This window comes from Belonocnema kinseyi, chromosome 7 (assembly GCF_010883055.1).
Source record: "Belonocnema kinseyi isolate 2016_QV_RU_SX_M_011 chromosome 7, B_treatae_v1, whole genome shotgun sequence".
In the NCBI taxonomy this organism is placed as follows: Eukaryota; Metazoa; Arthropoda; class Insecta; order Hymenoptera; family Cynipidae; genus Belonocnema; species Belonocnema kinseyi.
The window spans coordinates 23,624,138-23,639,761 of NC_046663.1; the positions used below are offsets into that span (position 1 = coordinate 23,624,138).

The 15,624-nt window shown below is 30.2% G+C and overlaps 1 protein-coding gene across 1 annotated transcript; it reads left to right on the forward strand.

Annotated features, from left to right (window-relative positions):
- Positions 1-391: 391 nt before the first annotated feature.
- On the forward strand, positions 392-5,034 carry LOC117177476. Its single transcript, XM_033368198.1, has 4 exons — positions 392-497; positions 2,796-2,918; positions 4,515-4,640; positions 4,753-5,034. The coding sequence occupies exons 1-4, from the start codon at positions 398-400 to the stop codon at positions 4,953-4,955; spliced, it is 552 nt and encodes a 183-aa protein (XP_033224089.1). The 5' UTR covers positions 392-397; the 3' UTR covers positions 4,956-5,034.
- The last annotated feature ends 10,590 nt before the right edge of the window (positions 5,035-15,624 follow it).

The following is a 15,624-nucleotide window of genomic DNA, read 5'->3' on the forward strand; positions in this document are numbered from 1 at the left end:
GATTACTATGGATAGCTACAAGTTTTATTTTTAAATATTGAATAAAGTTGTTTTAAAATTTTTTATAATTCTAACGAACTCCTAATTTCTTTTTAGATACTCAAAAAGTATGCCAAAGCACAATCAAATCTGAGTACTCCTTTAAAACCTATCCAGTATACATACGACAACAACAACTATGAAAGCGAGAGAAACTCCCGTAAAACCGGCCTTTTTGGATTTAGGTAGTCTCTAAACGTACAGATTTAAAAAAATTCAAGTGCAAGTGAAATTTGTCATCTCACTAAGCTCTGACAACAAGATACATCCACGTTTCCACCTATGTTTGGAAAGGGGAATATACAAACAGCCTCAAATGGTATTTACACACGAAACTGCAGGATATTCAGTAGTCAAGATGTTTCCAACGCTCTTCGATAATCAAATTTTTTTGTATTTAAAAAAACTCAGAATCTATTCTGTGTTTTCCGCCGCCCTGGTAGTTCTAAATTTGATTGGTAAGTGCAGAATAAATTAATATAAGTGTCACCTTTAAAGTTATTTAAGGTGTACCAAGACGCACAAAATCACCAGATTTTAAACTTGATTCAAGATTTTGACAAAAAACCTCATTGACAATTACTGCCCCTTCCGAGTCCAGGTTTCATTCCCTGGCTATACAGAAATTGCGCTGCTTTTAAAAAACCTCTGGTTCATTTTGACACCCGTGGAAAAAATCAAGAGTTACATAACAAAAAACAATCTTCTACAATATTGACATGCAGAAATACATTTTTGAATCATTAATCACAATCTCAATTACCAGAAAAATGTTTTTCCTGAGTTGAAAAGAATGTAGCCTCGATTGTAATATTTACACACATTAATTGTTCTATCTACGGAGATATTAAACAAACGGAGAACAAAGTGTATACAACGTTTATTGGGAAGTCGTGGCTAAATTACAAGATAAATGTTTTTCGCCAGAACTGAAATTTCACTTAACAATTTCGGATTATCATTTGGAAAATTAGATTATGTAAGATTCAAAGGAATTAAAACTGTATTATTTATAATGAAAAGAGTTCAAAATGAAATAATTGAAGAGTGTTAACTTTGAAACTTTGATCATTTTTAATTAGAAATATTAAATCTGGTCAATTTTAAATTTACATCTAGACAGAATGTTTTATTTTTTTACTGGCAAGTCGAGAAACTCAATTCTGTCATTTTAAACACATAATTTACAAATATAAAATAAACCTTTAAATTGAAAATTTTCGGTTAACGCTTTTGTCAATTGAACAGTTCAAAGATTTCTCTTTAAAAAATACAAATCCACGCTGTCATTTTAAATGATCTAAATTAAAAGTAATCGTCCATTTTAACTCGCATTTATTAAAATGTTAAAAAATAAAACATTTCACTTTTCCAACTTAATAAAAACTTTAAAATCAAACTAATTACGGTCTTCCTACTTAAAACAAAAATGGAGAATAACAAATTTCTTCCCCTCCTACTCAATAAAAAAAAAATATATATTTTTTAAATTCTTTATTTCAAATTTGAAAAAAAAATTATTTTCTTAAACACAATAAAATTCTTGAAAAAATGGTATTTTCCTAAAAAACAATGCATTTTGTCCAATTCAATTAAAACCTTAAAAATATAAAACTTACTTCCAATTTAACAGAAATTAAGAACTAGAATTTTCTAATTTCAAATTTAATAAAAAAATTTTAAATGGAAAAATTCCCAGTCTTCAAAACAATATCAATTTGAAACAAAACAAGTTCCTTTACCAAATACGAAAAAAATTTAATAAAAAAATGTATTTTCTTTGTTTTGAAATTTGAAAATTAGTATTGTGAAATTTGATCGTTTTTTTTTAATGCATACATCCTTTTAAGCTACATTATTTTAATTTTTGACGTTTAAAATTAATATTTTTTACTTTTTATTTATCGGTGCAATAAAAATCGTAACGTTAAAAGTTTAAGTTTTTCAGTTTAAAATTTTAACCATTCAAGGCTTTCTATTTCAAAACATTAAGTTCCAAATTCTATATTTTTTAATATTTCATTTATGCTTTCTCATCCAAACATTTTTTTAAATTAAAATGTTTCATATTGAAAAAGGCTACAAATGGAATATTTTAGCTTGTAAAAATATTTGAATAGGATTTAATAATGCCAATATTCTTGGGACATTTTAACATAAAAAGGAACAATTTTTAGGGCAACTATTTAAATAATAATAATAATACTAAACTCGATGCTTAAGTGGCTCCTTAATCAGAAAAATTATACCTTGGAATAACCTTGGAAAAATATAAAATATCTGGCATTTCACAGGTGCTACATAAAAAAACTTATTATCATTTTCCGATCATGAAACCTTTTTCAAAGTCACTGAATACAAGCATGAGATTCAACTTTTTTTACATTCTATTTTTTTTCTGAAAGTTCATTATTATTATATAAATCAAAGAAATACACCGTTCTTGGTTCAAAACTCAACTACTTGTTCCAAAGCTGTACTATTTTGTTAAGAATGGTGTAGATATTAACGTGTCATATACACCCAAACGCAGATATTTTCTGCAAATTTCATCAAAATATTTCAAAAGGGTAGATTTTAAAATGTAGGCCATTACAAAGTCATTTCTATGAGGAAGAAATGGGGGGAGATACAACAACATTTTTTAGGGGAGCCACGAATCCTCAGATAAATCAGCATGCTATATCTCACGACCTCTCCTTGTCAGTGTTAGTATTAAGAAACAACAATTAATCCATTTCTATTTGTTCTCACAGAAGTGAGTTCTCAAGGTACAGGGATGAGTAAATGTTTGAATTGCTTTGGTAGAAGCTCACCTTTGCCACCGTTGCCACCTTTGCCTGCACCAGGCAGCCCATTCCGGCAGAAAATCGTTACAGGTGCGTTAATAAAAGAAGTTAATTCAAGTTGTCAAATGGTTACTTCAAAATTAGCCCCACCCCCTCTTTATTTTTCAAGTTTAATTAAATAATGCAAACATTATATTGCAGAGAGCGCGTGCTGTTGGATACTGGAATTCCAGCAGTTTCAAATAAGCGTGACAAGATACATTTTACTAGCTAGACTTAAAATTTCGAACTGCTGGCATACCAGCATCGAACAGCATGCGCTCTCTGTGTTGGATAACTCTGCTACCGCATCGGGAGAACTTATGTTCTAATGCAGTTAATTTCTTTACATTTTATCCGAATCCCTTGACTCTATACAATTATGATCATTATTCTATGCTGAACAAATATAGGTGCACGCACATTCTTTTAAAAATTGCAAAAACGGCAGATCCGTAAATTAAAACTAAATTACCATTTATACAATTAATACCAAAATCTTGCCAAATTCTTGCAATAGGCAGATTTTTTTATTAGAAAGCGCGTGATGACAGTTAAAATTCAAAATGTTGAAAAAATGCAAGATGGCCGCCCAATTTTTTTCCAACTTATTACTTTGTTTATCAATAACAACTTTTGAGGTGTCAATTAAATTCCTATATTATTGTAAAGAAACATATTTCGTAATGCGCGGAAATTATATTTAGATAAATTTAAAGTGGAGTCTTTTGAAATAACCGAAATCTTGTATTTTACATGATTTCGTTCAAAGATCTTCCGATTTCGGAGAAAAACCAATTGTAATGTTACAAAATATATTGTTGAAAGTAGAGCTCGAAGTTTTCACTAAATTTAATTTGGCGCCTTGTTACTGTTTTTAAAAGTTATTTCATTTTTCCAGATTTGTACGAAATATGAAATACATTTTCGGAAAGGATTTAGTTATTCTCAAAACCACTATCCTAAAAAGTTTTTAAACCTGCAATAAACTGAGATTGTTGGTCCTTGACGAAATTTAAAAACTTTTTACCGAATAGTCAGAATTGTTGGTTTTATTGTTATTTTATCAGCCAACCTTACAAACTAAAAAAAAATGTTTTGAGAAACACTAAGGCCTTTCCGAAAATGTACTTCATATTTTGTTTGAATTTTGTAAAAATTATGTAACTCTTAAAAATGTTAATAAGGCGCCTTAATTTGTTTTTATATCATAATTCTACAAAGCCAATGTATTCCAAAGAAATATAAAAAATCTACTGCATTTGAAATATTACGATACTTTCCTCCATGTTAATTGCATGAGAAACTTTGATTTCTTTAGACGATATGCTACTATTAACCGATTCTGCTCAAATTTTTTGAAGATAATTTTTTTGGTCATTTATGCAAAATAGGGTGATGGAGGCAAATTTATTTAGTATAAAGTTTAAAGTCACCAAATGTGGATACACGCTCTTTAATTTATAATGGTTATAATATATTTAAAAGTGAATTTAATTTAATTTACAGTAGAAAGAATGTTTTTTGATAATAAGTGAAAAAAATAACAAATAAAAGGACCCATAGTCTTACTGCTGATTCTATTTCTTGCAATGCATTTTTTAATCTACAAACTAGTTAGTAACTATATTTTTCTTATTTAATCAGCTCGATCATTTGTACCATTGGAACTGAAAGAAGGTGATGTAATCGTTCGTCTTACCACTTATTATGCAAAATATTTTGAAGATCCTGAGAGGTATATATTACTAAATGAACACAACGGCATCCCAAGTAATTAAACATTTATGATTTTTCTAAAATTCAATTTTTGAAATGCTAGGGTACTACTATATCTTGAATTGACCACTTAATAACTAATCCATACAAATTTCTAATAATTTAGAAACTGGCGAACATGGTAAATATATTGAAGTAGATGAGAACTCTATTAAAACGGGTGATTACGTGTTTCGCAATGATATAAAGATTGGAATATTTGAGAGGCACAATAAGCATAAAGGATTTCGCATGCTACCGGAAGCTGAACGCGAACATGAAGTCGACTACCTTTTTAGAATGCGTACCTCTAACCTTCTAAACAACTAGACTGACTCTGGCCCAGATTTGGTGCAATACTTCTGTCCTGAGAGTTTCAGCCAGTTAACAAATAATAAAATAATGATGAAACTATTCATCTCCAATTAAGTTTTGATCAATTCTTCAGTTTCTTTAATATAGGAAATATCATGAATATGAAAGTATTCAACTTGATATTATCATCATTTAAATTTGTGTATCAGTTCAAAATAAAGTAATATAATTTACAGATTTTGGCTTAGTTATTATTTTGCCTATCATAATGATGAAAAGAGATATTTCAGGTTCCAAACCGGTAAATAACTACGAATTTTGCCGACGTTTCGTGATCATTGCAGCTTTCTTCTTCAGGGCTAACCTGAAACTAAGGTATTAGGTTATGTTGATCCTATGTATACTCATTATTTTTATTGTCCCTATTGATGAAAGAAGCTGTTGCAAAATGATGTCCTATAGATAAGGCAGGCATAATTTTATTGCTGAGAGGATGGTCAGAGATGTTTTTTACTCTATCAGTCGCGCTGGAAGTAATTTCTCAAATTTTATTGTTTGTTTTTGAGTGGGCAGATCTTTAATCCGTTGGTATGCAAAAAAAAATTGGTATATTGTATTCTTTCTTTTGAAAAAGCAAACTTGTATAATGCAAAACTGATTTGAATTTAGATGCTCCCATATTATTTTTCAATTTTAGGAATTCTGGGATAATTTGTCGTCCCTGCCTCCGACATTCTTTGTTTGACCATTCCCAGACGTGCCACAAGTACTATTTCAAGAAATTATACAATTTGCACCAAAATCTTCCTACTTTTATTGAAAAATATTAGTCTTTTAGAAAAATTTTAAAATACATAAAATGTGTATTTTCAGTGATAAACGAAAGAGTTATTTTATTCTCTCGATTGGACAAATCTTTTAAAAGTTGAGGTGGCTACAACGTTCAGGTAACCATACATACAGATATACATGTATAAACACAGATACACAAACAGACATAATAAAAGACATACAGACAGACACAGACAATTTTTTTAAATTTTCGGACTCTTTAAGTTTCCAAATATTAAGTTCCGCTAAAAAAACAAAGTTTGAAAACTTGGACGATTATATTACACTCTCATGAATGAGAATGTAGAAAGAACCATTTTTCTGAATAGACACGAATGGTTAGGATGATCTCTACTGCAGTTTCAAGGCCAGGAATTTTATAGTTCGAACTGAAATTTTGTCCTAAATGTTCACGCAAAGAGAATACGTTTTGCGAGTTTTAAGGCCCCATCCTCTGCAGATGACGGAGGGCGAGCAACATTAAAATTTCATATGAGAACCTATAATTTTGTGACAGATTAAAAATCTCTATTAAAAAAACGTAAGTTTTATTTTTAAAAAATTTGTTTGATTTACGCCAGATGGAGATATCCATGGAGATAATGATGCTTTTTATTGTCTTCCTTTCATATATAAAAAAGGTGTGAATAAATTTGTAGCCTTCTTTGGGTCAGCAACTTTGGTCTATTACATTTTTCATAGCTTGTTTCGTTTGTGCACAAATTAGTTTTGTACGAATAAAATAAACACTATGCGTTTCACAAAAAAAAATTCTTAAAAAATGTATAGTTCTTCTTTGAGTTTCCAGCATAGCCTGACCGCCAAGAATTGATCAAAATTTGTAATTCAAATTTTTCCTGAAAATTCGAAAGGCTGTTATGCTAACCTCGAAACGCTTTTTGAAAAAACGTATTTCTTCTTTTGGCTTTTCGCATATTGTACGCTGTTTGGTTTAAGATTTTCGTTTTATTTTAAAATTTTGAAAATTATGACTCTAGAAATGTTCTTTTTATCGAAAAAGACGTGGAGATGTATTGTTCGACTTTTTGCGTACTATGGATAGCCACATGTAGAATTTCAATACATCAAAAAGAATTATCTTAACAATTTTTAGAATGCACAATTTAATTCGAGTAGTCTTTCTAAACTTATCTCGTATACAGGCGGCAAAGTGGAGATTTAAAGAAACTTGAAATTTAATTTTAAATCATGAATTTCATTCATGTACTAATATTGGTGCATAACATTTTTATCAGGAATCATACTTCACTTGCCGTTTAAATTAATTTTTTTCTGAGCAACAAAACTGTTTTTTGAGTTTTTATCTGGCTTCTAAAGTTAGAAATTGAAACAAGGAAGAGAAATTAATTAGTGAATAAATAACATGATGCTGGATAAAATTTGTCTTCTTACTAAGGCCAGGAAATAAGCTCGATCTAGGTTACGCTCTATGTTCGGAAAGGGAAAAAACACCAAATATCTTACAATAGTATGTACACGTGAACAAGCAAAAATTGTGATAGTCCAGATGTTTGCAGCACTGTTTGATAAAAAAATGTTTCTACATTTTAAAACACTCAGAATTCTTTCTGTGCTTTCCAGCGTCCTTGTAGTTCTAAATTCGATTGGTAAGTGCAGAATAGATAATTACAAGTTTCATCTTTGAAGTTATTTTAGGTGTACCAAAAAGCATTCAATTACCTGAGCTTGAGTAAATTAGAATTGTATTATACTTGAATAAAAAAATTTTTAATGAAATAATTTAAAAATGTTAACTTTCGAACTTTTATCATTTTTAATCCGAAAGATTAAATCTTGTCAACATTACATTAAAAACTAGGAACGTGACAAACATGAGTCTACCAAAGTCGAGAATAGTTAGTCAAAGTAGGTACATCATTGCTATTTATTTTATATTTTCTTTTTGATTCTTATAATGTTCATCGTCTTCTCTCGTAATTCGCTGGGAAATTAAATAAGGTTGAAAATTTAAAAAAAATGGCCGCAGTTTTTTTTACAACTAAAGAGTTGATTTTCTCAAAAATCTCACTTTCAAATTGTTTGCCAATATTATTTTTTTAGTTTTACTTTGATGACGATGATGATATCTTGTATGTTTAGTGCTTGCTAATTAAATTTTGTGACTAGAAAAATAAGAAGCTGGGGCTTTGCAGAAAATCTTTTTTCTTCTTCTCTTTGAATGTTGACATTTAAAAAAAAATCTGGAAAACCCCACGGCTTTTATTTTTCCAAATATTTAAAAAAAATTTCTAAAGATTTAACTTTTCCATTTTTTTACGATAGAAGATAAAACACAAAAACAGCAAACATTTTCCAGATGACTTTTTTAGACGTGCAAACATATAAATTGTTTCCAGAAAAAAGTAGAAAATTTATTGTTGACAAGAAAACGAGTCTGCTAGGCACAAAAGTTATTTAGCAAGCATCAAACTGTAGAGATATATTCATTATCAAAGTACAAGTTCAACAACGAAATTGGCACGAAATTTATAGGTTGCTTTTCTAAAAAAATTGACTTATTTAATTTTTTTGCAAAAATTCAAATAAAAATACTTAGAAAATTTATTTTTTGTTGTAATTTGGAAAAATACTTATCACCTAATTTTCTTTAAAGAACATTTTCCGTCCCCGAGAGGCTCAGCGATTTCATAAGTCTAACCCTGTCCGATCTGAAATGGATTCGGTCCTAAGGTTTTTGTTTCGATTATAAATGCTTCTTTTTTAGTAGAAAATTAATCTCATTGGCTAAAAACTTGTCTTTTTTGTAATGAAAATTATTTATTTTGTCGCATTGCTTGAATATGTTGTTTTTTGAAGCTTTATAGTATTTGTTTTAAAACTCAATAATCAATTGAGAATTGATGTTGTTGGACAAAAAGTTCTTGCTCTTGAAATTAAAATAACTGTTTTTTAAACATTTTAATTCATTTCTTGAAAATGCAACTGACTTTGGATGAAGTTTTTTCTATTTAGTTTAAAATTTGCATGTTTAGATGAAAACTCAGCTTCAGCTTTTTCTTGTTGAAAATGTAACATTTTGTTTCAAAATCAAACTACTTTATTAAAAATCTAATTATTGAAATAAATATTTTTAATTAAATCGGTTTTAAATTTGATAACTCATTCAACTTTTATCCAATTATAATAAAAAAGCATATTACACACAAAATTTAGCTCATTGTAATTATATTACTACTAAAAAAGTATCACCAGACCAAAGTTTCTACAATGGTTCATCAAAAGTAATTTTTTACCTTGAAAAGAAGATATATGGAAAAATGTATTTTTTGTTATCCTGGAAAATTTACATAAATCCTGGATTTTTCAAAAGAAATGCTTGACACCATGACTAAAAAATGTTTGTTCAATTCAAAGAAACTCTTTTCTGAGTGCTATTTTGAAATGCCTGAGAAATTCAAGCATTTTAGGGTGGCCTTTAAAAAAGACTTATTGTCAGTTCCCGGTTATGAAACCTTTCTTTACGGTAGTGAAAACTCAAAGTCTTTGCTATCAATTATTCTCAATAAATAGATAATAAAGTAAAATATTGAATTTATTTTTAAAGACCATTTATAAACTATTCGTTAATATTTTGTGGAATTTACTGGAATTTTCTCAATTGGTTTTGAATTCTTTGAAATCTAGTAAAACTTATTTCACTTCTGAAAAGTTTTCGGTTCAAAATCGCATATAGAAACTACTTTTAAAAAATACTTTTCATTGCACCTTATTCTTACTTTCCTAGTTTTTAAGCTTTAATGCAAATTTTTCTGTTGAATTTTATTCTTTTTTTTTGAAAAGTCTGATATTACATTCTTGGTCATGATTTCAATTCTTATTAGATTTTGAATGGACGTTTTAGGTCATTCATGGTAATTTTACGGGTAAACAGGAAAACTGACCACAAATTTCCCAAAATTCAATTTTAATTATTTTAAAAAATTTCTAGAAATTTGTTGGTATTTTATGGTAATATTAGAGTCGATTATGGTAACTTACCATAAATTGCCCAAATTTCAATTAAGAAATGTTTATAAATTTTAGAAAACTGATGGAAATTTTCGATCATTTATGATAAATTGACAGGTAAATATGGCAACTTACCATAAATTTGTCAAAATTTAATTTCGAAATTTTGATAAACTTCCATAAATTTATAACATTTTTGTTGTAAATTGTCGTAATATTACAGGCATTTTATGGAAACTGAAGATAAAGTACCCAAAATTGAAATTAAATTTTTAAATAAATTTCCAGAAATTTTTTATAATTTATGGTAATTCGACTAATTATATATAGTATCTCTTTATAAATTACCGCAAAACTCCATTATCAGCTACCAAATTTCCTACAGATCTTACGGTGAGTGGGGTGATTATCATAAAATGCAAGCTTATAGATGTAAAATTTTTATGATTCACCTTTGACGTAACTTTTTACACCCTAGGGAGTAAAGCAGAGAGCCTTAGCCCCACTTTATAGGCGTTGAAAAGGGGATAAATTATGCATGTGTCACTAAAAAATAATTTTATTGATGTACGATTGAACTAATAAAAGAAAATTATTTTTGTTTGAAAATATTTATACCCATTAACTGAATATTTAACTATTTTATTTTTAGCAAAAATGTATGCCTTTTAGTAGGAACTTAAAATATCATTTTTTTTATTCAGGATACAAATTCATCTTTCTTGGCTGAAAACACAACTACTTCTTTCAAATCTGTACTACTATATTAAATAAGCTGTAAAAAAAATGTTGTATACACACACATGTACATTTTCTGTCAGTTTTATTTTCGATCTCCTAGGATCGAATTTTATCGAAATATGTAAACAAAAAGTAAGTTTTAAAATGTAGTTCATCACGAACCTTTTCTATGAGAAAGCAATAGTTGGAGATGAGACAACAACCAAAACCCGATTTAAGTCAGCGTGCCATATCTCGCGACCGTTTCATATCATTGTCAGTATTAAGGATCAAAAAATTATCCATTGCCATTTTTTTTACAGCATTAAGCTCGCAAGGTGGTGGCATTAGTAAATGTCTTGACTGCTTTGGCGCGAACCTACATTCGCCGTCCACACGCAACTTAGTCCCGCCCACACACGTAATAGGTACGTTAAAAAAAGCTAATTTAGGTTCCCGAAAAGTGACTTTAAATTTAGCTTACTTGCTCCTGCAAATGTCAATGTTATTTTTTATGATTAAAGCAAAGAAATGCATCCTATTATTACGTCTCGTATGAGACCCACTTACCTTTACCGAAAAAACAATATTCTAATAATGAGAGTGTCATATTCTTACAGGCATATTCTTAGTAATATTCTCAATGAAGTAAGCGAAATGATTACTTTAAGAGTATTTTCTAATAAAAGGGAGAAAATATTTTTAAAATGAGAATATGCGCGGGGAAAGAAAAAAATGTGCAAAGGAAAATGCGCTTGGGTCTGTTCAATAATTTGTTTTAATGTTTCGTGCCACGTGCTTTTCGGTCAGTGTTCATTTTTCATTCTTTTTGCCACAAAGTAGCATGGACTGAATTCGAAGAATGAATCGCGTGTGCCCATTCATTTCCTTCTCTTTGCAAAAAATATTAGAGTGAGAAAGTTCTGACGTCCCATTTCAACAAAGGAGTAAAATAGTGAGGTTAAAAGCCGGCGTTCAATTTCCAATGTTATAAAGTTAAAACAGGTGAAGTTTTACTAGTTGTGTATTGTGTTTAACGTAAAATTTCAAGGTTAATAATATAATAATAATTCATATTTTATTATTTAGTAAACAAATATTTTTTAAATAAAAATTATTAAATCTTTCTACAGTCTAAGATTAACTATACCTACTCAAGTTTCAAATATTCTTGAAATTAGTCGGAAATCCTTAAAATTAGACCAGAACATATATTCTCAAGGTAAGAGGGCCTCTATTTTACATTAACAATATATTCTTGGCGCCTATTTAAGTTGCAAATATTCTTCAACCTATTGCGAAATTCTTAAAATTAGAATATCGTTTTTTCAGTATTGTGACAAAATAGTGATATATAAACTTGCACTATATCATGTCCAAAGCAAAAGGCGAGAGTATTTTGGAAAATGTGAGGAAGAGAGAGACAAGTTTTGCTTATTATGTCAGACTGGTATGGCCTGAAAAATTATTTGTTTGTAGCTTCGTCATTACTGAAAATACCATAGGGATTGCATCAAATTAAATAATTAAAAGAAATGAGGTATAGTTAAGATAATTGATGACAAGTGAAATGATGAATGACCACTATTCACTAGCAGATTGATACCAGGTCCTAAACAGCTACCGAATCCACGCTTGAGTTTTTTTTTTCATGGACATCAAACCAGCGAAGCTTATCCGGAAAATGACTCATTCGACGAAGATAAGTCTCATTCAAAAGGACTTTAGCTCACTACTTGATGATTCGTTACTTGGTTTTTAAAGAGATAAAAGTATGCGAAATGTACAGAGGGATTGGTAGATGGATTTTGTCAGTATGACTGCTGAGAACATAAAACGATTCTCAATATTGAGTTTCAAAGCACATCTCCACTTTTGATTTTTCATGAATAAAAATTCTAGCTGCTACTAATACGTATTTCGGTATATCTATATAACCATACACTTTTGATTAATATATAACTAAAATTATTACTTTAGTTGAGGAACAGGTATAAACTTAAATTCTATATACTTGGATTTAACTTGGAAATTCTTATTGTTTGAGTTGTTATGATTATAAGAACATTCTTATTATAATAGATATAATTATGATAATATTACAATAATAGAATCTGCAATTAGGTTTTTCCATTAAACGAGCTTCGTTGAGTTATCGAAATTCACAGCATTGTTATCGCTCCATGATGAAACACTTTAAGGAACTTGTGGTTTCTGTCTTATCAAACCGTAGCTTAGTTGCCTCAGTTAGCTGTAAACTCAGATATTATTATTGTTGAAGGCGCTATGTTGATGTACGTGAACTAATGTAGATTGCGTCTATTGAGGCTTTACGTTACATTTTACAAAAATTTGGTGATATAATAGCCACTATCTCTTTTTCTTTATTTTAAATGTTTGACAGAAATTACAGCAGTGTTTTAGGAAAAATTAAAAACGAAAAGTTAAGAAAATGAAATTGTTAAGATTGGAAAATAGTTCAAAAATATAAAATATCTTGTTTAAAATGTTTCACTATGTAGATTTGCGCAGTATAGAACTGCTAGAATTTCAGCGAAACATAATCTTGGTGTCCATCATTTAAAAAAAGAAAAAGACTTTAGTGAAGAGATTTTAAATAAATTAGAGCAAGAAATAAGGGATAGCAATAGTAAATGTACAAGCCTACCGAAGATTTATTTTATCGTTAATGAGAACGTTTTTGTAATTATTTTATTGTTGGTTCTCGGGGTGTTCTCTTTTTTTATTAGTAATAGACCCTTTGCAGAAATTCAGAAATCCTGGTGCAGGACACGGCTTGTCGAAGTGGATTAATTTCCGTCCCTCGAGTATTATATAGTCATCTAATAGATTGGCGGTAAATTTTTCAGGAGGATTTTGCTGATTTCTAAGGGTCACTGGCTTTAATTGTGTTTTAATAAAAACAATTCTACACTTTCTCTGTCAAGTTTGAAAATAAACCTAGCAATTCTAAGTTCTGGTGAAGCCGTTCGCTTTCTGATTAAGAAGATAAATTACATGAAAGTCGTACTTGCTAATTTTAATTCCTGTCTTGTTACGCGAGTACAAGGATATTTGCAATTTCAGTAACACACTAAAGACTTATGATCAGTTACTAATTTGGATTTTCTTCCACACAAAATTACATTCTCATTATTCGTGATTGAGAAAGTACTGGAATTGCCCGAGATTGCACTCTACAGTTTTTGATGGATGTTCACGTTTTGAGACCCTTTGGATTCGAAAATCAAGTTTTTACGATAGCGTCTGTCCGTCTATCTGTCCGGCCGGCCGTCCGTCCGTGAACATTATAACTCTAAAAAAATGAAAGGATCAAATAAATTTGTTGGCACACTTTTTTAAGGTCCTAACAGTAAAGATGAGTTCATTAAACAGCCATTTTGCATCAAACTTCAAAAAGTTAGATAACATTCAACATTTTTGGGACAATTTTTTTTAGGTTAAAAACTGTTACGTACGGCTATTCGTAGTACTCAGAAGGCGATACAATGTATCCTTGTGACTTTTTCAATGAAAAGAAAACTATCATAGTTATAGCATTTATAAGATTTGAAAGATCAATCAAAAATCAATATTTCAAGCCAAACAACGCACGATAGTAGAAAAAGTCGCGAGTAGGAAACGATTGCTTTTTAAAATCTCTACAAGATGATCCTAACAACTTTTTGGATATTCTTGAAAAATTGAAAATTCAAATTTTGATTGCAGAAAAATATAATTAAAAATAAAAAATTCCATGTTGTGATCAAACTACGCAAGATACAGAAAAAGATTAATAAACAGCAATGTTTATCTCACGAAAGATAAAGAGGGGCTCAAGGTGGTAACCTAGCTGTAAAAATGGCTAGCCACTTACCTGTCCAATCACCTACGTGGTATCACCGGAATTACCAGGTACGTGAGTCGCGTTCTTTAAACCCACAAACCATCTTCGAAGCTCCTTAATTAGTATTATGTGGCGTCAGATAGGGTTATCCGTATCAGAGGCCCGTTGGATCCAGTGATCAACAAAATTAGTAGGTGGTTCGATTTCCTAATAGGAGAGTTTACCGCTTGCTAGCAGGCGACACTGAACTTATATAAACGGCTGCGCAATTCAAACTTAAAGTAAGGAAGGTATAGTTTAAAAAGAAAATAGTAAAAAATGAGTTAAACAAAAAATAAAAAGTGGACTATACCTTGTTAAAAAGAAGAACTGCAACGTTGGAAAGTATCATTAACAAGAAACAAAAGATTTAATTGAAAGGTAAGTCTTGACCAACAGCAGATAAGGTAGATTGTTCACTGCTGTTCTAAACTTACGTCTCTAACAAATCTTTTTTTCCCTTTTCAATAATACTTTACGACTTTGCAGTTTAACTTTTCTTCAAGCTACAATCCACGTTTCATATTTTGTCCACACCTTTTTTGTAATCTTCTGTTAACAAAATTACTTTGCTTAATTTGTGTTCAAAGCCCGCTAGACTTACCTATTAAAAAAAAAACAAGAATTTTATTAAAAAGCAAAAAGAATTACATTAGGTGCAATCTGAAGAGACTCAGAAAAACATGTTAGCCGAATTAGGCTCAGTAAATTTTTCCAAGGACGTAGTTAGACGAAATCACCCACTCTAACGCTCCACAATTATACTATTACGTTAATTTATTTTCACGAACAGAGATAAACGGCAATTAGTGTACGGAGACTCACAGTCATCCCAAGGTGGCCGCTCGAAACACCCGCGTACGTACTAAAGTTGTCCAGCGTTCATCATCATGAACGCACACTCGTATAGCCTTTCCGAATCTAGGTACGTCCATCTTAACTATTTTGAAGTCGTACTTTGAGATGGACGTGCCTTAACTTGTCGGTGTCTTGAGGGTATCGAGCAGTGCCACCTAGTCCTCCCAAGAAAAATTGAGCACACATGCGGTCTTTCGCGATCGTACCGCATGGCAGCCTGAAGTCGCAACTGGGAACAACACTTCAGATAAAATGCGGCTACCTACCTCGAAGCAATTTTGCCAGATCATTTTTATACTGATACCAGGTGTATACATATGAAACCGGTATTTTTTCAAGAAAAAAACACATTTATTTCAAGAGAATGATAACAAATATTTTATTCAAAGTATGCGCCCT